The sequence below is a fragment of the Capra hircus genome, chromosome 2 (assembly GCF_001704415.2).
Source record: "Capra hircus breed San Clemente chromosome 2, ASM170441v1, whole genome shotgun sequence".
NCBI classification, from domain to species: domain Eukaryota; kingdom Metazoa; phylum Chordata; class Mammalia; order Artiodactyla; family Bovidae; genus Capra; species Capra hircus.
The window spans coordinates 62,890,052-62,911,563 of NC_030809.1; the positions used below are offsets into that span (position 1 = coordinate 62,890,052).

The following is a 21,512-nucleotide window of genomic DNA, read 5'->3' on the forward strand; positions in this document are numbered from 1 at the left end:
CTCATAGTATTTGTTTATAAAAACCTTGCAAACATTTACTAGACATTATCATCTAATGATTGTAAAGGGGAGAATTGAAGCTTTCTTATTTTTGGTTTTAATTTGCTTGCTAAAACTTTGGTGTTAAAAGGGAGGGCCCAGGGCAAAAGCAGATGAGAAATGTGCTCTGTAACACCCCTCTCGTTTCTTTTTTTAAAAGATTCGTTTTTTGGCTGCACGGGGTCTCTGTTGCTGCTTGAAGCCCTTCTCTAGTTGTGGGGGATGGGGCTGCTCTCTAGTCGCAGCGCCCAGGCTGCTTCTTGTGGTGGTTCCTCTTGTTGGAAAGCGTGAGCTCTAGAACACGGGCTCAGTAGCTGTGGCTCACAGGCTTTGTTGGCTCTGCAGCACATGGGGTCTTCCCGGACCAGGGATCAAACCCGTGTTCCTTGCATTTGCAGGCGGATTCTTAAGCCCTGGAGCACTAGTGAAGTCCACCCCTGTCATTTCTGAATTTTATTTTCTGTAAGTCATTCATACAGAGAGGGTTGACTAGATTTACAATATACATTGAAAAAAAGGCAGTTTCTTATCTCTTCTGCCACTTTTCCTCAGAGGAAAACCCTTCAGCTGTTTTTACTGGCTCTCTTGTGTCTGTTGCTTTGTCTCTGAGTACTGTGCGTGTACTGCTATTTCTCAGTTTTTGTCACTCTTAAGAATTTTACTTCACATTATGAAGGGTGGATTTCAGTTCTGTCCTCCTACCCTCCCTCAGGTATACTTACCCTCTCTACCTCCACCAAAGCTAGTCCTGTCTGCGTTTTGATTGGGACATTGTTGGCTTTCTGCTGTCACTGTGCGTGCCGTTCACAGCTCATTGTTTATATCTGGTGAACCGTGATGACTTTGCCTCCCCCCTCCCCACCTCCACCCCGTGGGTTCCCGGGGTTTGTCTGACTTTCACCTGTGTAGTTGTCTATTTGCATCTCCTGTGCTTGGCTGTCTACATACTGCCAAGTCAGGTGCGTCTCCTTGAGCCTGCCTTCCCGTCCACACCAGCCACCTCTTCTGCCTTTTGCTTTATCATCCTCCTGGGGCTGCACACACCTTTCTCGGCAGGTGCGCCTACTGATTCTTGGAGACATCGTCTTTCTTGGTTTTCTCCCTCACCAGTAACTTTCTGAGGAAAGACGTGGAGAAGGACAGTTTTTTGAGTCTGAGAATATCTTTATTCTCTCTTGATACTGAGAGTTTGTCAGGGTCTAGAAATCTAGGTTAGAAGTCCTTTTTTTCATCCAAAATGTGGAAGCTAATGTGCTCCCTCCCCTCATTGAGTCCCAGCTTTCAGTGTTTCTAGTGAGAAGTCCATAGTCATTCTGATTTTCTGGTCATGTGTGGTCACTTGCTTCTCTTTGTTCTCCTTGTTGATCTGAAACTTGATAGTAGACCTTATGTGAGACTAGTTTCTTATGCATTTGGAGGGTCCTTTCACAGCGGAACCTCATGTCATCTAGTTCTGGGCAGGTTTCCTTGTAATGACCTCTTGGACTGGTTGATCCTCCAATCCTCTTGTTTTTCTCTCCTATTTATAACTTCTTAGTTTTGCCCTGTGAGTAATGCTGCTGTGAAATTGGGTGTGTAAATACCTGTTCCATTCCCTGCCTTCAGTTCCTTGGGTATATAGTCTGTAGAAGCTGGAGCAAGTGGTAATTCTTTGTGTAAGTTTTTTGAGGAACTGCTGTTCTGTTCTGTAGCTATTGTACCAGTTTGGATTTTTGTCAGCAGCGTACATCCTTGCCAAAAATTGTTGTTTTCTGTCTCATTTTGATAAATAGCCATTCTAATGGGTTTCTCATTGTGGTTTTGATCCTCATAGAATTTTTGTTGGAACTTTGTTGAAAATGAACTGACCATTTATGTAAAGATTTCTTTCTGTTCACTTACATTCCATTGATCTATATGCCCGTCATACTAGTAGTACATTGTCTTGATTCATGCAACTTCGTAGTAAATTTTGAAGTCAAAGTTTGTTCTTTCTAAGATTGTTTTGGCAATTTTGGGTGCCTTGCATGTCCTTGTGAATTTTAGGTGTATTTGTCAATTTCTGCCTGAAAAGGGCACCTGGGATTTTGATAAGAAATGAATCTGTAATGAGTTCAGGCAATATTACTGTCTTAATAACATTGTCTTCCAATCCGTGAACATGGAATGTCTTTCCATTTTTAGAAGTGTTTAATTACTTTAAATGATTGCTCAGTAGTGTCCAGAGGACATGACTTGCACTTCTTTTGTTAAATTTATTCCTTGTGTTTTCTCTTGGGTGCTATTCTAAGTAGAATTTCTTTTCTTATTTTCAATTTCAGATGGTTCATCATTGATATATATAGATTATATATATATATTTTTATATTGATCTTGAATCCTGCAACCTTGCTGAACTCACTGGTTCTAATGGTTTTACTGTGGACTTCTTGGGATGTTATAATACCAGATATGTCAACTGCCAGTAGAGAGCTTGTACCTCTTAATCCCCAACTACATATTATCCCTCATCCTTACCTCTTCCCACTGGTAACTGCTAGTTTGTTTTCTGTATCTGTGGGTCTGGTTTTTTGTTTGTTTTGCTCACTAGTTTTATTTTTATTCCACACATAAGTGATAGCATATTGTGTTTGTCTTTTTCTGACTGGCTTATTTCATTTGGTATGTTGTACTTTCATTTTCATTCATCTCAAAGTATTATCTAATTTCCCTTTTATTTTCATCTGACCTGTTTGTTTTTAGGGCTGTTCTATTAAATTCCAACATTATTTCTATTTGTTATTCATTTCTACTTTTATCCTGTTATAGTCATAAATCATAATTCCTGTGTTCCATGGTTTTAGTTCTTTGAAATTTATTGCAGCTTGTTTTATGGCCCAGTATGTGGTCTGTCCTAGAGAATGTTCCAGGTGCACTTGATAAGAATCTGTATTCTCTTGTTATTGAAACTTGCAATATCGAAGTCATCTCTTAATACTGATGACTTACTTACTTCTCTCTTCAATTCTGTCACTTTTTGTGTTATATATTTGGAGGCTCTCTTCTTGAAAGTGAAAGTTGCTCAGTCATGTCCAGCTATTTACAACCCTATGGGCTATACAGTCCATGGAATTCTCTAGGCCAGAATACTGGAGTGGGTAGCATTCCCTTCTCCAGGGAATCTTTGCAACTCAGGGATTGAACCCAGGTCTCCCACATGGCAGGCATGTTCTTTACCAGCTGAGCCATGAGGGAAGCCTTGAATACTGGAGTGGGTAGCCTATCCCTTATCCAGCGGATCTTCCTGACCCAGGAATCGAACCAGGGTCTCGACCTTTTTGTATCATATATTTGGGGGCTCTGTTCTTAGATGCCTATAATTATGTCTTTCTGATAAATTGATCCTTCTGTCAATGTAAAATGTCCTTCTTTGTCCCTGATAGCACTTTTTGTCTTGAAGTCTATACTGTCTGATATTAGTATAGCCACCCTAGGTCTCTTTCGAACACTTTTTTCCATGGATTATCTTTTTATATCCTTTTGCTTTCAGCCCTTTTGTCTTTGTGACTGAAATGAAATCTCTTGTAGACAGCATACAGTTGGGTCTTGATTGTTTATTGAGCCTGAAAATCTTTGTCATTTAATGGAAGTATTTAATTCCATTCATATTTAATGTACTACTGATAAGGTAGACTTTATTTCTGCTATCTTATGTTGCTCTTTGTGTTTTATATGCCATGACTTTTTTATTTCTCTGTTCTTTCCAGTGCTGCCTTATTTTGTAATAAGCAGATACTTTTTAGTGTGCCAGTTTAATTTTCCTGCTATTTTAAATGAAATTATTAGTGTTTGTTCTGGGAATTTCAGTTTACATTCTTAAATTATAGCAGTCTAATTTGGATTATTATTATTAATTTTAGAATTAAAAACTTTACTCCTAATAGCTCTGTTTTCTTCTCCTCTGTTGTTGTTCTTTTTATGCATATTACATCTTTGTACATTATAAGCTATCCAGCATATAGTTTTCTAATTACTGCTTTGTGTAAGTGTCCTTTTAAGTCATGTAGGACCAGAGGACAGTTAACAATTTAAAAAAAATTTGTACTGTATTTTATATTTACCTATGTTTTGTATTTGTTATTCTTGAGTCGCAAAGTTGTGTCTGACTCTTTTGTGACCCATGGACTGTAGCCTGGCAGGCCTCTTTGTCCTTGGGATTTCCCAGATAAGAATACTGGAATATTGGTTGTCATTTTTAACCCTGGGGAATCTTCCCGACCCAGGGATTGAACCCAAGTCTCCTGCATTGGCAGGCAGATACTTTCCCACTGAGCCACCAGGGAAGCCCGTGTTTTATATTTACCTTTGTAGTATTAGTCACCTCTTGTTATCTGTTGGGGATTGGTTCCAGGACCCACTGTGGATGTCAGAAGTCCATTGATGTGTGAGTCTGTTATATAATTGGGGTAGTATTTGTGTATAACGTATGTGTATACTTTAAATCATCTCTAGATTACTTATAACAATACCTAATACAATGTAAATTCTATGTAAATAGTAGCTGGCATGTGGAAAATTCAAGTTTTCCTTTTCAGTTCAGTTCAGTTGCTCAGTTGTATCTGACTCTTTGCGACCCCATGGACCACAGCATGCCAGGCCCCCCGTCCATCACCAACTCCTAGAGTTTACCCAAACTCATGTCCATCGAGTCGGTGATGCCATTCAACCATCTCATCCTCTGTTGTCCCCTTCTCTTCCTGCCCTCAATCTTTCCCAGCATCAGGGTGTCATTTTGGAACTGTCTAAAACTTTAAAAAAATCTTTTTGATCCACCATTGGTTGACTCCCTAGATGTAGAACCCATAGATATGGAAGGCTGACTGAACTTTTACTGGTGTTCTTTATGTCTTCATGTGAATCTGGGCTATTGTATTCTTTCATTTAAAGTTGACGGAATCTGTTGTTTTATTTTTTGCTTATTGAGAAATGTCTGAAATTCTCCTTCATTCTCCTGCTACCCAGGTCTGTACTTTATTATATTGGTAGTATGGCTTCATGTAAAGACTGAAATACCTTTGGTCCAGAGAGACTTCTCTGCTTCATTTTTTGAAGGGTAATTTTCTTGGGTATAGAATTCTTGGTTGAGATTTTTAGTTTTAGGATTTATATTCCCACAACTGTCTGATTTCCATTGTTTTATATGAAAAATCAGTTGTTAGTCTTGTTCGGGAGCCCATGTATTGTGACAGATGGCTTCTTAATTGTTGTTTTCAAAGTATTCTCGTGGTCTTTTTAAAAAAAACATTCAGTTTTTGTTGTGCTGGGTCTTCACTGCTGCACTTGGCTTTCTCTAGCTGCAGTAAGTAGGGGCTGCTCTTTGGTGTGGTGCATGAGCTCCCCATTGCAGTGGCTTCTTTTGTTGCAGAGCCAGGCTCTGGGTGCACAGGCTTTAGTAGTTGCAGTACAAGGGATCAGTAGTTGTGGGCCGCAGGCTTCATTGCTCTGCAGGATGTGGAATCTTCCCAGAGCAGAGATTGAACCTGTAGCCCCTGCTGTGGCAGTTGGATTTTCATCCATTGTGCCACCAGGGAAGTCCTTCTCCTGGTCCTTTCTTTTAAGCACTTCGCTTTTCATGTGTCTGGGTTAGAATCTCTTTAAGTTTATCCTATTGCAAGCTTGTTGAACTTCCTGAATTTGGAACATTTTTGGTCATTATTTCTTCACATAGTCTTTTTGTCCTTTTTCCTTTCCCCTCTCCTCCTGGGATTCTCATTGAGTGTATGTGGGTATAAGAAGAAGATAATCTCATAGGCTCTGTTTATTATTACCTTTTCCTGTTCATTTTTCTTCTGTTTTTCAGACATGATAGTGTCAATTGACTCATCTTCAAGTTTGCTGCTGCTTTGTTCTCTGAGATCACTCAAGTCACTGTTGAGCCTCTAGTGAATTTTTAATTTCAATTGTCTGTGAATTTTGAGAATTTCCATGATTCTTTCTTGGGTTTTCTATCTCTACATTGATATTCTCAGTTTGGTGAGACCTTGGTTCTTATATTTTCCTAACTATATTAATAGTGGTTGATTTCAAATATTCATCTAGTTAGTCCTTTAAGGTTAGTTTCTGTGACTGATTTTTTCCCCCTGTGTATGGGCCATATTTACTTGTTTCTTTATGTGTCTCTTAAGTTTTTTGTTGAAACTGAACACAAGATTATGCATTGTGACAATTTTGAAAATCACATTCTTCACCTCTCCTCAGGCTTGCTGTTGTTGGTACTTACCGTTTTTGTTGCTCACTGCTTACTTAGTGACTTCATAATTCTATAAGGTCTGTATATTTGGTTGTGTGTGGCTACTGTTGTCTTCTCTGCTTGACTGGGTTAGTGTTCAGCTGATGATTAGAAGTTTCCCTTTCATTGCCTTTGCTGAAGGCTCTCTGTGTTGGAACATACTTTCATACTTTGAGATCCAAAGTAGCTATTCAGTGTTATGGCAAGCAGTTTATACTTTTCTGCCTTTAGATCTCTTTACTGCTGCTTGTGCAGAGTCTTAAGGTCAACCAGAGATGAGACATTAATGCTGTAATACTTCTTGGGCATACACACAGCCTTGCCCATGTATGTGATCTTGTACATTCCCAGGAATTTGTCAGAGCTTCTCAGAGTTTCCTGAGAACATCTCCTCTTCCAGTTATTCCTTGTAAGTTTTTTTTGACAGTTTCCTTACCTGGAATGTTATTGCCATCTCAGGCATCTGCCATGTTAAACAGTTGTGAATTCTTTTTGACTGTGGCCTCAGGAAGAAAGATCTCTCACTGAGCATGCTCTGAGTGAGGTCAGGTAAAGGCAAGCCCTGTGAATGGGGGTTTAGGAATATGCCAGACAGATCATCAGAAAATGACAGTTCTCTGGGAATGGGGATTTTTAAGGGTCTCCAGACTTGTTCAGGCTTCCCTGGTGGCTCAGATCGTAAAGCGTCTGCCTACAATGTGGGAGACCCGGGTTCGATCCCTGGGTTGGGAAGATCCTCTGGAGAAGGAAATGGCAACCCACTCTTGCCTGGAAAATCCCATGGACGGAGGAGCCTGGTAGGCTACAGTCTGTGGGGTTGCAAAGAGTCGGACACGACTGAGCGACTTCACTTCACTTCAGACTTTTTCAGCTGAGAATTTCTAGTGGTTGTGAGTCTGCTGGTTTTCAAACTGCCATGATTGTGAGGCTGTTCATTTTCAGCCTGAGTTGAAAATGAAAATAGGGCCCTTCCAAAGCAATGGAAAGCTTGCTGTTCTTACCAAGATTCAGCCTTTTTTGCTTGAAAAATGCTTGGATTGTTACAAGCCTTTGTTTAATTTCCAGAGTTTTGGAAAACTTGATTTTGTCCGATTTTGCTGATGTTTTCTTTGCTTCCTTGAGGGACCAAATTTTCAAAGGTTCTTAGGGTACCTTTTTGAAAGGATCCTCCCCTGTTTGCTTTTATGGCTATAATATTTTCTCATTTATTTGGAGATGTAAATAATGTATTAAAAAAACTGTTCATAGTCTCCCCTCTAAATTGAGGGGCTTCCCTGGTGGCTCAGACGGTAAAGCGTCTGCCTACAATGTGGGAGACCTGGGTTCGATCTGTGGGTTGGGAAGATCCTCTGGAAAAGGAAATGGCAACCCACTCCAGTACTCTTGCCTGGAAAATCCCATGGGCAGAGGAGCCTGGTAGGCTACAGTCTTTGGGGTCACAAAGAGTCGGACATGACTGAGTGACTTCACTTTCACTTTCCTGATAGCCCAAGTTGGTAAAGAATCCACCTGCAATGCAGGAGACCCTGGTTCAATTCCTGGGTCGGGAAGATCCTCTGGAGCAGGGATAGGCTACCCACTCCAGTGTTCTTGGGCTTCCCTGGTGGCTCAGCTGGTAAAGAATCTGCCAGCAATGTGGAAGACCTGGGTTTGATCCCTGGGTTGGGAAGATCCCCTGGAAAAGGAAATTGCTACCCACTCCAGTATTCTGGCCTGGAGAATTCCATGGACTGTATAGTCTCTTCTCTAAATTGAAGTTTTGGGGTATCTGTGTGTTCAGTTTATTCTCTCTTTTTCATATTAGAAGTTTTGCTGATGTATCATAATTCTTGGTTACCTGCTCATATTTAAAAGTAGCAGACTGAAAAGCCAGTTATAAGCTGAATGTATAGGTAGAGTTTGTTTACCATGAGATTGCTAGTATTTGCTTTTAGGACATTATTTTAAAATTATAAGCTATTCTAAGACGGAATAATTTGATCACACTTTTGCAGTAAAATAAACACCAGTTGGATTGAGTTGAATATAAAATTTAAATTCAGAAAAACCAGGGTAAAAATGATATTGGATTATTTGTCAAACTAGTGAAGAAATTTACTTTATATTTCCGATCCAAAGATTTAAAAAGTGCCAAAAATTGGTGGCTTCAGCAGGTAATCATTAGCTATGTATTCAGTGTCTCTGAACGTATAAAAGTCACCTGTTAGACTTGTGCAGATTGATAGGTTCCAAAAGAGGCATTTTGTATAGCTGTGCTCAGAGCATGTAGACAAAAGCTATTCTTAAGGGAGGTTTATTGGTGTCGAACTGTCATGAAGGCAGATGACTGCTCCCTGGAGGCGACCGTCTTGACAGGAGCCATGGTGCAGGCGTTACTGAGCAGTGAACAAGGCAGCTGTTGAGACAGGAACACGAGAGCAGGGGGGAGGCGTGCCTGGCTGCCTGAAGTAGCTCTGAATTAAGGTGCAGGTGCCAACAGTGGTAATCATTTAGCATTTTCAGGCCTGGTTGTTGGGCCTGCTGGTTATGGGTAATGTGGCCACAGTGAGTAGACATCACCTGAGGTCTGCATAGAGTTTGCAGATGCTTCCACAGTTGGAGAAGGAAATGGCAACCCACTCCAGTGTTCTTGCCTGGAGAATCCCAGGGATGGGGGAGCCTGGTGGGCTGCCGTCTCTGGGGTGGCACAGAGTCGGACACGACTGCAGTGACTTAGCAGCAGCAGGACCTTATGACTGTAGTCACTGATGCTGTTATTCCTATTCCTATTCCACAGTTGCCATGGATAATGGTGAATACCCTCCTAGGAATGGAAGAAATCCTCACCCCCTCCCAGTGATTTCAGGGAAAACCAGCTGGAGATCTCCTTTGTCCCTGCTGGGCAGACTTGCAGGCTTGCTCACATCAGAGATTATAGTTGTGACTCAACAAAGTGGTAACTTGGTCAGGGCAGGCCCCGGCAACCTGTATAGGGATATTATTTATGGGCTTGTTAAGCCACTGGGAGTCTTTGTAATTAGAAAAGGGAAGGTGATGGACATCATAAGAACTTGATTCTAAGACATCTTGCCAGATTTTCAGTGAAACCTGGAGTAGAAAGTGAGTGGTAGTGTTACTCATCTGGTCCAGGGATGACAAATAGATCTTTAATTCAGTGCCCATTGTGATTCATTGGTGATCGCTGTCTGGAGCAGTTCTGAGGAGGATTCTGAGGGTACATCTGGGCCTACCTGGAGAGATGGATTGAACAGATCACTGTCTGTCATGAGATGGGAAGCAGGAGAGGCAGTGCATCAGGCTGGTTCACCTCCTTCATTTTACCTGTTTACTGCTGATATCTTGGGTCCTCTGTATCTTAGAATGTCACATGGTAAGTAGACTAGAAGGAAGTAGAGGTAAATAGGCACTCTAGATGGTAGGGACTTTCCAGTCTCAGCACCCAGTTAGCTCAGTGCTGGCCCAGTGAATGAATGCACATGTGAGCTGACCCTAGAGTGTGTGAACTACCTAGCTTTCCACTTTTAGGGTGGGGGGCAGCAGCAGGTACCAGCCCTTTTATGTGGTGACGTCGCCCTCTTGCATGACGATGCTTGGTGTGCACAGAATACCAAAGATGATATTTGGTATCATCTTTGGGCTCATCCCTTCTCCCAAACGGCTTCCATCCAGATTGGAAAAGAAATCAAACCTGTTTGAAGTGATTAGAACTTGTGTGACAGGCTGGTTTGTAAGAAAGTGCTAACATTTCTAGTCTGGTCCCTGAAATGGGTGACTCATGTTTGAATGCAAAAATGTATGACTTTGTGATCTCAGCCCTTATGCTTGTTCCAATATATCTGCACTTTACCTACAAGGTAGGATTCCAGTTCCTTGCATTTTTGGTGTCACTAAGATGGAATATTTGGACTAGTTAAGGAGTTTTTCTGCTTTTAAAATGTCAAAGTAAAAGTGATCCAATAATAGAAAATGTGTGTCACGTGGATTTTTAAGCTGAAGATTATCCAGTCACAACATTTACTTTTAGAGAAGTTATAGCATTTTTAAAAAATAATCAGAAGTCACAGAAAAGGCTTTATATTATAGTATCAATGCATTCTGAAAATCTATACTTCAAGTTATCAGCAGTATGTGCTTAGAAATAGGAGAAACAAATATTTTTCATGATGCATGCATTTTGTTTGGAGATGTCAGTCAGTTTAATATAATGTCTGAGAGCCTGGCCTCTGGTTCTTACTCTTGGGGCTGGCCAAGAGTAAGAACCGCCCTGACCAGCTGTGTCACTTTAAGTAAGGGGGTCTAGATTTCTCCATCTGTAAAATGGGTATGATAATATATAATTTCTTATACAGCTGTTACAAGAATTAAAGGAGATCTTTCAGTTGGAGCCATTAGGTCAGTGCTTGGCTTAAAATAAGCATGGCTCATTTCTTGTTGGCATAGTTACTGTTGTTATTAGATGGGTCTCAATGAGTAAGACTCAACTTCACATTAGTATAAAATATAATTGTAAACAGTGATGGTTAATAGTTTATATATATTTTTTTTCATACAGGTTGAATGTAATTTTTACAAAATTTGATGAAGTCCAAAAATCTGGAAACATGATACAATCTGCGAATGGTGAGTAGAAAAAGCAACCATTCTACTTGTGCTTTTCCAGGTTTGCTTTTAGCCCAAGGAATGCTATATTCTGATTCTGAACAGCTGCATTTAATATTGTGCTAAACGTTTCTAGACGTGAGCATTTAATCTCCATTTACCCACCTTCCCAGGCTGGAAACGATGATCTTGTCATTGACTTTCTTCCATAACCTACACTGAATCCATTAGCTAATCTTATTGGCTTATTTTAAAAATGCATCCAGAATCCCAAAGATTCCCAATGTAACCACTACTCTTCTTCTGGTTCAGGGCCTTGTGGCATTTTACCTGCACACTTGTGGCAGCTCCTAACCAAGATGCTTGGTTTCACTCTCTCCCGACACCCAAAGCCTGTTTTTCACTCAGCAGCTAGAGCGATCCTTTTAGAATGCAGTGCAAGTGATGTCAGTCCTTTGTTCATTCAGAATCCTCTGAAGGTTGCCCAGCTCAGGGGCTCACTGTGTGCTGCGGGCCCTGTGTGGTCTGGTGCAGCCCCCCATTCTGAGATCATCTTGTACTATTCTCAAAAGTTCTCTTGGCTCCAGCCCATTGGCCTCCTTGCTAATCTGTAACATTTTACATTTGTCCTGCTTCAGGGCCTCTGTGCTTATGATTCCTTCCGCTTGAGGCACTTGTCCCTGGCTGTCATTTAGAGCTGCCTTCTTATTCCATCCAGGCCTCAGCTGCAGGCTCCCTTCATTACACAGACGTCAAGAACAGCATACCCAGTGTTGTGAGGGAATGCACTCTGCACTCACCCTGCTTGATTTTCCTTCTTAATGTATAGTACTACAAATATATCTTTTTGTTTGTTCATGAGGGTAGGAGATTTGTTTATTCCCTTCTTTATCTTTAGTGCCTTTTGGGAATCATCAAAAAGTCTATTGCCATCAATAACTTTTCTAGTCTTGGATACCTCATTGTATCATAGCCATTTCACAATTGCTGGGGATCTTAGATCATAGCATAGTTTTTACATTTTGAGGTTGTTTAAAAAGTGTGAGTGATTTCTCCCAGAGTGACACAGTACCTAAAGGCAGAGTAGGAACAGAATCCAGGTCTTGTGACTCGTACTCCAGCTTGCATACCCATTGTTGTCAGTAAGGAATTGTCTTTAAATAGCTTGTTTCTTATAAAACACTTTCATTAACCCTCTTATTTCTTTGTTGTACATTTGTAAAAACATAGTATTCAAAAAAGATTATGATTTAGCTATCACCAACAAAGTTATTTTTCTTTTCTAATTAATTTTCCTGTAATTCTATAACTTATGTTTAACCATGGCATAATTTATCTTTTGTGTGTGTCTGTGTAGTTTGTGTGGTTTTCTAGTTTAAAACTTGCTGGCACCAAGATAGAAAGTACTGGGCAAGGAGGTAGGAGGGGTGGCAGAAACTGAGTTTGTGCTTCCTGACTTTATTGTATGTGAGACAGCATCTCATTATAATGCTGACACTGGGGACAAAGATCACGTTCACATTGGAGGCCTGCCTGGAAAATTTTATATCTATCAAGTCAAGGTAGTGCTCAGTTCAGTTCAGTTCAGTTCAGTTGCTCAGTCGTGTCTGACTCTTTGCGACCCCATGAATCGCAGCACGCCAGGCCTCCCTGTCCATCACCATCTCCCGGAGTTCACTCAGACTCACGTCCATCGAGTCCATGATGCCATCCAGCCATCTCATCCTGGGTCGTCCCCTTCTCCTCCTGCCCCCAATCTCTCCCAGCATCAGAGTCCTTTTCAATTCTTTCCAACCCTAGAGACAGTAGCTCCCCTAACCAGGCTTCTCTGTATGTAGATCTATACTTATACATACATATATTAATACACACACACAAATATATACACACACTTTATGAGTATCTTTTCCTCCGTTTTATTGAGAAATAATCGACATACACTGTATAAGGACAATATAAGTTTAAGGCATACAACATGGTAGATTGATTCATGTATACTTTGAACATTCTATGATTTTTTCTTTTAATTTATTTTTATTTATTTTTGGCTTCACTGCACATGGCATGTGGGATCTTAGTTCTCCCACTAGAGACTGAACCCATGCCTCTTGCATTGGAAGCATAGAGTCTTAACCCCTGGATCGCCAGGGAAGTCCCTGTTCTATGAGTTTTAATGAACATGACAATATGAATCCTGTGGCTTTGGGTAATTCTCAGCAATGTTTTAATCTAATTGTCTCAGTAAGAATATTGCCCCCAGTTTCCTTATTTTTGTGGAATGTGTATGTCCATGTATGTGTATGTATGTGGTATAGAGGTAGGATTGAGGGTGAAAACAGTTCTGTTATGCATCTATATTTAAAAAAGACAGTGTGTAAGAAGGCCTTAACTCAAAATTTATTAGAGACTTGTTCAGCTTTTTACTGTAGAGGCATACTTAGGAGATACTGTGGGTTTGGTTCCCGACCACTAAAATAGAGCAGATATTGCAATAAAATGGATCATGTGAAGTTTTTCATTTCCCTGCACTTATAAAGGTTATATTTACACCAAACTAGTTGTTTTTACTGTGTGATAGCATTATATCTGAAAAAAAGGAAATGTATGTACTTTTAATTAAAAAAATACTTTATTGCTAAAAAAGGATACTAACCATCACCTTGACCGTTCAGTGAGTCATAATCATTTTAAGATAGTGACTTTAATGATCACTGATGACAGATCACCATAACAAATAGTACTAGCAATGGAAAAGTGACACAGAGACACGAGGTGAGCAAGTGCTCTTTGGGAAAGTAGCTTCAGTAGGTTTGCATGTTGCAAGTTTGCCACAAACCCTTCAAGTGAAAAAAAAAAAAAAGGAGGAAGGAAAGAGGGAAGGGAGGAAAACCATTGCAGTGTCTGCAAAGTGCAGTAAAATGAGAGAGACCTGTTGATTCGTATTCTTACGGTTTTGTTAGAGCCAGAATAGAATAATCTAGGGTGTATGTATAAAGGCTTTAGAATTCCTAGCCCAAATAATTTAAGTCTGTCTTCAGTAACTTTGGGAGATCAGTAAGATGTGTACTCACTGTCATCTACAAGCAGGAACGGTTTTGTCTCTTTCAGATGTGTATTCTTTTCCTTTTCTTGCCTAAGTGCACTGGCTGGAAGCTGAAAGTAAGAATGGTGAGAATGGAGCTCCTTGCCTGGTTCCCAGTCCTAGGTTTTTCATGACTAAGTTTGATGTTACCTGTAGGTTTTTGATAGTGCTCATTGATTCCTGTTTATCTGAGTTTTTATCACAGCTAGGTGCTAGAATTTTTTCCAAAATCATCAGCCTATTTTGAATATTAAGATATAATTCATACCAAAAGAATTCACCTTTAAAATTGTTTTTTCATGTATTCAGAAAATCTTATACTTATCACCACTATCTAATCCCAGCATATTGTCCTCAGCCCCAGGAAACCTTGTGCCCATTAGCACTAACTGTTTCCCTTTCCTTCCAGTCCCTGACAGCCTACCTTCTGCAAAACGGCAGATTTTTCTGTTTTGGACATTTTGTATAAATGGAATCATATGGTGTATGGCTTCTTTCACTTAACATAATGTTTACAGGGTTCGTCCGCCTGGTATATATATATCGGTATTTCATTTCTTTTTATTTTTTCATTTCATTTATTTTCATTTCTTTCTATAATTATTCCATGTTTTGTTTATCCACTCATCAGTTGAAGGACATTTGGGTTGAGGTTTGAGTTTTACAGCGGTGGTGTTTTCAAGATTGTTTTGACTCTTCTGGGTTCCTTGCACTTCCATATGGATTGTAGGATTCTGATAGGGACTGTGTTGGACCTGTAGACCGTTTTAAGGAATATTGTCATCTTAACAGCATTCAGCCTTCTAGTTTCAGTTTATTTAGGTCTTGAAGTTATTTCAACGGTGTTTTGTAGTTTTCAGTGTACAAGTCTTGCACTGATTTTGTTAAATTTATTCCTGGGTATTTCATTCTATTCCTACGTATTTTGTTTTTTGGTGGTATTGTAAATGGGATTGTTTCTTCATTTTATTTTTGGATTGTTTAATGTCAGTATATAGAAATACAGTAGAATTTTATATTTGATCCTGTATTTGGCAGTCTTGTTCAACTTGTTTATTCTCTTGATTTACCCCTTCAGTGGCTTCCTTAGGATTTTCTATTTACAAGATCATTTAATCTGTGAATAGAGATTGTTTTTTACTTTCTAATCTGGATGCTTTTTAGGGTTGTTGGGGTTTTCCCCCCAAAATGCTTCTTTGGCTTCTGTTGAGCCTGATGATATTGTGAGTAACATTGCTTGATTTTTTTTTTTTTTTTTTTTTTTTTAGTGGTAAACTATTCTCTCATACTTGGAAATAAATCCCACTTGGTCATAGTGTATAATTCTTTGTGTACAGTTCGGTTTGTCATTACGTTGTTGAGGAATTTTGCATCTGACTTCATGAAAGAGGTTGGCCCACGCTTTTTCTCACTCTCCTCCCCCAACTTGTCTGGCCTATTTTGAGTGTCTTTCAGTAAAACCAGGCATACCTATATCACCATCTAGTTTTTCTCATTGCTTTGCCTCTCTCTTCGCCTGTACAGCACTTACCCTGAGTGGTTTGTGTCAAAAAAACCCCACAAAATTCAGCTGAGTAAATTTTAACAATCTAATTAGCTTTATTGAATGAGTCTTGAGTTGGGCGGCATCCCATCTGGTGCGTGTGAAAGGGAAAGATTTTTGAAGGCAAGACAAGGAGGACAGAAACAGAATATTTCAGGCTAAAGTCATGCCCCTCTGAGGGATGGGATGGGGCTGTGTGGCAGTGACCTCATCCTCCTCTGGGGGCTGGAGGACGCCCCTGAGACAGATGAGTCATTGGTGCAGGCTGGGAGATTCCTGGCCCGCCACAGGACACTGCAGTCTAGGGGAGGTGGGTGCTCCACTCTGGTGGTGGGGCCCAGTGTAAGTGCCTGTGTTTTGGGCCTGTGGGTTTTTTTTAACATCTGTATCCTGTGTCTCAGTCTCTTCACCTTGTAATCACTCCTTGACCCTCTAGTCTCGTGGTTCCGTCATGTCACTGACGCAGCCGCCGGCACTGTCACTGGGTGGCCTCTGTGCTGCTCGCCCCGCTGGCGTTTCCCAGTCTGCACGCTACCGAGTCACTCACCTTGCCTCCGCTTGAAGCACCCTTCCTCCTTGGCTCCTCTGGCCTCACCTCATTCTGATTTGTTACTGTTGTTGGGCTGTTCTTTCTAGATGTCCTTCCTTTGTTTAACGTCTGCCACTTAAATTCTGGAAGCTTAGTCCTAGGCCTGTTTCTTTCTCAGGCAGTGCTCTCCTTTGGGTGGTAATTATGTATGACTGGAACTACATTGCATTGGAGAAGGAAATGGCAACCCACTCCAGTGTTCTTGCCTGGAGAATCCCAGGGACGGGGGAGCCTGGTGGGCTGCCGTCTATGGGGTCGCACAGAGTCGGACACGACTGAAGCGACTTAGCAGCAGCAGCAGCACTTCATTGACTAGCCAGATAATGCGTCTCTTGCCCACACCTTAGTGTTACTAATCTTAGTGTTAGTGTTACTAATCGATGTGAAGGAGCTGCCTGTCTGACATTTCTTCTTGTATTGGAGACATGTATCTAAATCCAGATTCATATTCTTACTCTTGTTCAAAGACAAAACCCCAAACACCTACATACAACCTTGTCCTTGATCTTTTCTGTTCGTCTTCCACTGTCTGTCCAGGCGTGTAATTCAGAACTTGCCTGTCGTCCCAAAGGCCTCATCTTCCTCCCTGCCTATGTGTGTCATCACTGGTTCGTGTGGGTGTTGACACTTCTCACCGTCTCCAGCACTCTGATCCCATCTATCTAAAACCACCTGCTCGCGGTCCATCTGCCTTCCTCCTGCCCGCGCCCATCCCCGAGTCTGTTCTGTTTGTTGTAGGACATTGCCAAAAGGAGAACCAAGCTTTTTCTCTTGATGAAAACTATTTTGTAGTGGAAGAGACTGAGGCCAGAAGATCTACTGTTTCCTTCACCCATGACAGTATTAAAAAACATTTAAATATTACCTGCACTGTCACTTTGATGTTTGTTTGTGAAGTATTCACTTTTCTGAAGTCTGAGCAGATCAGACCTGCACTTCTTGGAGGTCTGACAGTTTGTAGCCGAACTCTGTGGACACACAGTGGGGTGGGTGCTGCTGAGCAAGAGGTCTTCTGACCACCCTTCCCTTTTCATATCTTTGTTTGGAAAACATTAAGTGTACATTAACATAGATAGATGAGAGTAATGGACCCCCATGTGGCCACCAGCCAACTTTACCAGTTGTCAGCGTATGGCTTGTCTTGTTTTATCTCCCATCTGTCAGAAATAATGGGCTATGTGAAGAAGAGCTGAAATACATTATGCCATTCAAGTCAGATTCAAGATGCAAGCATAGCCCTTTATATTGAGTATATTTTAGTAGAAACATTAAAATAGAAAGTAAGCATCAGTTCCAGATTCATGTTCATGTTCAGTTGCTCAGTCGTGTCCGACTCTTTGCCACCCCATGAATCGCAGCACGCCAGGCCTCCCTGTCCATCACCACCTCCCAGAGTTCACTCAGACTCACGTCCATCAAGTCAGTGATGCCATCCAGCCATCTCATCCTCTGTCGTCCCCTTCTCCTCCTGCCCCCAATCCCTCCCAGCATCAGAGTCTTTTCCAATGAGTCAACTCTTTGCATGAAGTGGCCAAAGTACTGGAGTTTCAGCTTCAGCATCATTCCCTCCAAAGAAATCCCAGGGCTGATCTCCTTCAGAATGGACTGGTTGGATCTCCTTGCAGTCCAAGGGACTCTCAAGAGTCTTCTCCAACACCACAGTTCAAAAGCATCAATTCTTCGGCGCTCTGCCTTCTTCACAGTCCAACTCTCATCCATACATGACCACAGGAAAAACCATAGCCTTGACTAGACGGACCTTAGTCAGCAAAGTAATGTCTCTGCTTTTGAATATACTGTCTAGATTAGATATATTCTTTTTAGGAATTGTGCAAGTATTAATCTCCTGAAAATATCCAGCCCATTGTTACCATCAGCTTCTAAGAACAGAGGAAAACAGTTACAGTTGGTTACTCTGTTTCAAGAGAAAGGAAAAGACATTAATAATGCCATGTTAGTTCTGTGGTGATGGTAGCTGGAGAGGGTGGGCTTCAGTCCCATAAAGGGGTTAGTTGAGTCTTTCAGAACACTTCTGTGTTGCAGGTGGATTCTGCCTCCTGCCTTTCCTGCTTACTTTTTTCCTTTTTTAATCTTTTTACTATTTCAATTCATTGCTCTCAAGATAACCCAAATCCTTCCCAGTCTGCTGCAGCCACACTGTCTAGCCCTACAGCCTCATCTCAGTCTGGCCACCCCCTTGGGGCCACCTGTGGTTCCCTGTCGGTCCTCTTTATCCTTCTTCCTCTTAAGATCCTGGTACAGGACTCTGCTCTCTCCTCTTAGTTCACCACTTCTCACTCTTTCCAGCTCAGCTGTGTGACTGAGAGCACATTGCTTAATTCCTGGGAGCCAGCTTGCCCTTTCGTTGTGCAGAGTAAGTGAGATCAGATGTCACATCTCCCAGTACAGTGCCTGGGAGGGGGTTGGTGCTCAAAGTGATAGGTTTCTCCTCTCTTGCTCCATTTCCTGGATATATTCATTTTTTCTTAATTATAAAGAATATCGTTTGAGAATAACTGTCATACTTCTGTTTCTTGTAGAGTATTGGGATTATTTGGGAGTTGTTGTTCAGTTGCTAAGTCGTGTCTGACTCTTTGCAACCCCATGGACTGCAGCACTCCAGGCTTCCCTGTCCTAAACCATCTCCTGGAGTTTGCTCAAACTCATGTCCTTTGAGCCGGTGATACCATCCAACCATCTCATCCTCTCTTGCCCCCTTCTCCTGCTCTGTCTTTCCCAGCATTGGGGTCATTTCCAATGAGTTACCTGTTCACATCAGGTGGCCAAAATATTGGAGCTTCAGCTTTAGCATCAGTCCTTCGAATGAATATTCAGGATTGATTTCCTTTAGGATTGACTGGTTTGATCTTCCTTGCAGTCCAGGAGACTCTCAAGAGTCTTCTCCGTCACCCTAGTTCAAAAACATCAATTCTTCGGTGCTCAGCCTTCTTTATGATCCAACTCTCACATCTGTACATTACTACTGGAAAAACATAGCTTTGTACATGTTTAAAATTTAATGCACATTTTCTTTAACAGTAATTGCCTTCTAAAAAATGGTATTTTTGCGGTGTAATTCACATTCCATACAGTCACTCACTTAAAGTATTTAATTCAGCTGTAGTTGATGTATGTACAGACATGTACAACCATCACCACAGTCGGTTTCAGAACATTTCTGTTGCTGCAAAGGAGAGACCTCCCTAACCTCCCCTCCATCCCCACGTCCGGCAGTCGCTTATCTACTTTATAAATTTGTCCTTTTTGGACATTTCAGGTAGATGGAACCCTACAGTAAGTGTTGATTTCTGTGTAGCTTATTTCACTTGCCAGAATGTGTTCAGAGCTTGTGCATGTTGTGGAGTGTATCAGTGCCTCTCTTCCATTGCTTGGCTGGACCACATTTTGTTTATTGTGTTCAGCAGACATTTGGATGGTTTCTTCCTTTTTGGTATGGTGAATAGTTTACGAATTTTTGTTGAGCATATGCTTTCAATCCTTTGAGTATATACCTAGAAGCAGAATTGCTGGATCCTGTGGCAGTTCTGTGTTCGCAGAATTATTCCTCCTATTGAGGACCTGTCAGACTGTTTCCCATCACGGTTTCCCCATTTTATATTTCCGCCAGCGACGTGTGAGTGTTCCATTTTCTCCACATCCTCTCCAGCAAAACAAAACATCCACTGTTTTCTTTCCTTTTTAAAAAATTAGTCACTGTAGTGGATGTGAAGTGGTGTCTCATTGTTTTGGTTTGCATTTCCCTCATGACTAATGATGTTGAGTGTATTTTCATGTACTTATTGGTTGTTTCTACAAATGATTTTATTTGGAAGAGCTCTATTCAAGTCCTTTGCCCGTTTCTAAATTGGTTTATTTGTGTTTCTATTGTTGAGCTGTAAGAGTGCTTTTCATGTACTAGATAATAAGACTCTCACTAGATATTGGATTTACAAATATTCTTTTTCCAGTTTTTGGTTGGCTTTCACTTTCTTGACATCTAAGGTTTTAATTTGGATGAATTCTAATTTATCTATTTTTTTGTTGTTGTTGCTTGTGAACAATAAAGCTCCTTTAAGTAAGAAATAAAGCTCTGGATTTGAGCTAAGTTGAAAGGAACTATTAATGTAACAGCAATACACTTAGGGAAGAAATGGGTTTTGTCCTGGGTTGTAATTCTCTTGACATGTTCAAAATTATGTTTTAAGGTGTATAATTGATGATATAAATGCCAAAGACTTCGTTTTTCACAAGTATTAGACTTGTGACGAAAACAGCGGTGAAAAAGCATCTGAGCAGCAGTTGGGGGTGAGTGGCCTGGCTGTAATGGAATACTTCATCTTTGTGTGATTCTTTTTTGTTGCTAGGTTACCTGAAGGCCTTTGAGTTTTGAGTGGCAGGAATATGAGAGTTAAAAATATGTTGTTTTGTAGATGTTTCTTTTTTTTCCATCTCCATGTAATTAGCAAACCCCTTGAAGCAAAAATTACAGTTTTTCCTTCTATGGGTTTCAAAAAGCAAATTATTTTCTATGTACATTTTTAAATCATGCAGATGTGTGTATGCTCATGGGAGAATTGGATTTTCAGCATGAAGGAGCCAGTAATTATAGACTAGTCATTGTCCTTTATCTGCAGCCACTTAATGATCTTTAATTGGAGTTGATTGAAATGAGGCCCAAAGATGTTAATTTGGTTAAAAATGTGCATGCTTTTGAGTTTCTTGAGGAAAGCTAACATGTTTATGAGGAAAGAATGAAACTATCAGGCTGGTTAAATCTATGAAAATTCTACAACAAATCTGTAGCTAAAGAAAAGTACTTATTTGCTGACAAACTATAAGCTAGATAATAATCATAAAATTATTGACCCTTACCCATGAATGTATCTAGGGTATCACTTCGCTGTAAAATGCAGCCTGCCTTCTTTTGTTTTACTAAAATAATTTGTTATTTGAAAAATGTTAGATATCATTTCTAAGTTGTTGGAAATGAGAAATACAAGTGTGAAAGCAGGTAGACTCAATGGTGAATTGTTAGGTAAGCTCTGAACTATTGTCCAGTGTAGCTAGGATAAAGCATTAGTTTAAAGGTAAATTGATGGTCTTTTCTTTATTAAGAAGCTAAACCATTATTGTATAGTATTTTAAAACAGTGATTGTGAATAAGTAGATCAAGTGCTGATAATGGGCTCCCCCTGCTTGTTTATTAGACTCCGCATATTACAAGGCTTGGGATTCTGGTTCAGTGTCTTAGAAAAGTGTTTCCATAGTCACGGCTGTGGGGATGGTATATCACAAGACTGGCAAGCTTGCTGTGCTGCCTAGGGAGACCACCCCCTAGAACAGCCTGGAAGAGACTGTTTCTGATGCCAGCTTCAGTAGCTCAAGCTGCAGGTGACAGCTTACTTTATCATCC

General features: G+C 40.7%; 1 protein-coding gene across 1 annotated transcript in view; it reads left to right on the forward strand.

Annotated features, from left to right (window-relative positions):
* Positions 1–21,512, forward strand: part of CLASP1 (cytoplasmic linker associated protein 1) — a 276,810-nt gene that overhangs the window by 115,122 nt on the left and 140,176 nt on the right. Inside the window, 1 exon segment of the mRNA XM_018061634.1 lies at positions 10,839–10,906. Within this exon segment, the coding sequence (XP_017917123.1) occupies positions 10,839–10,906 (68 nt within the window).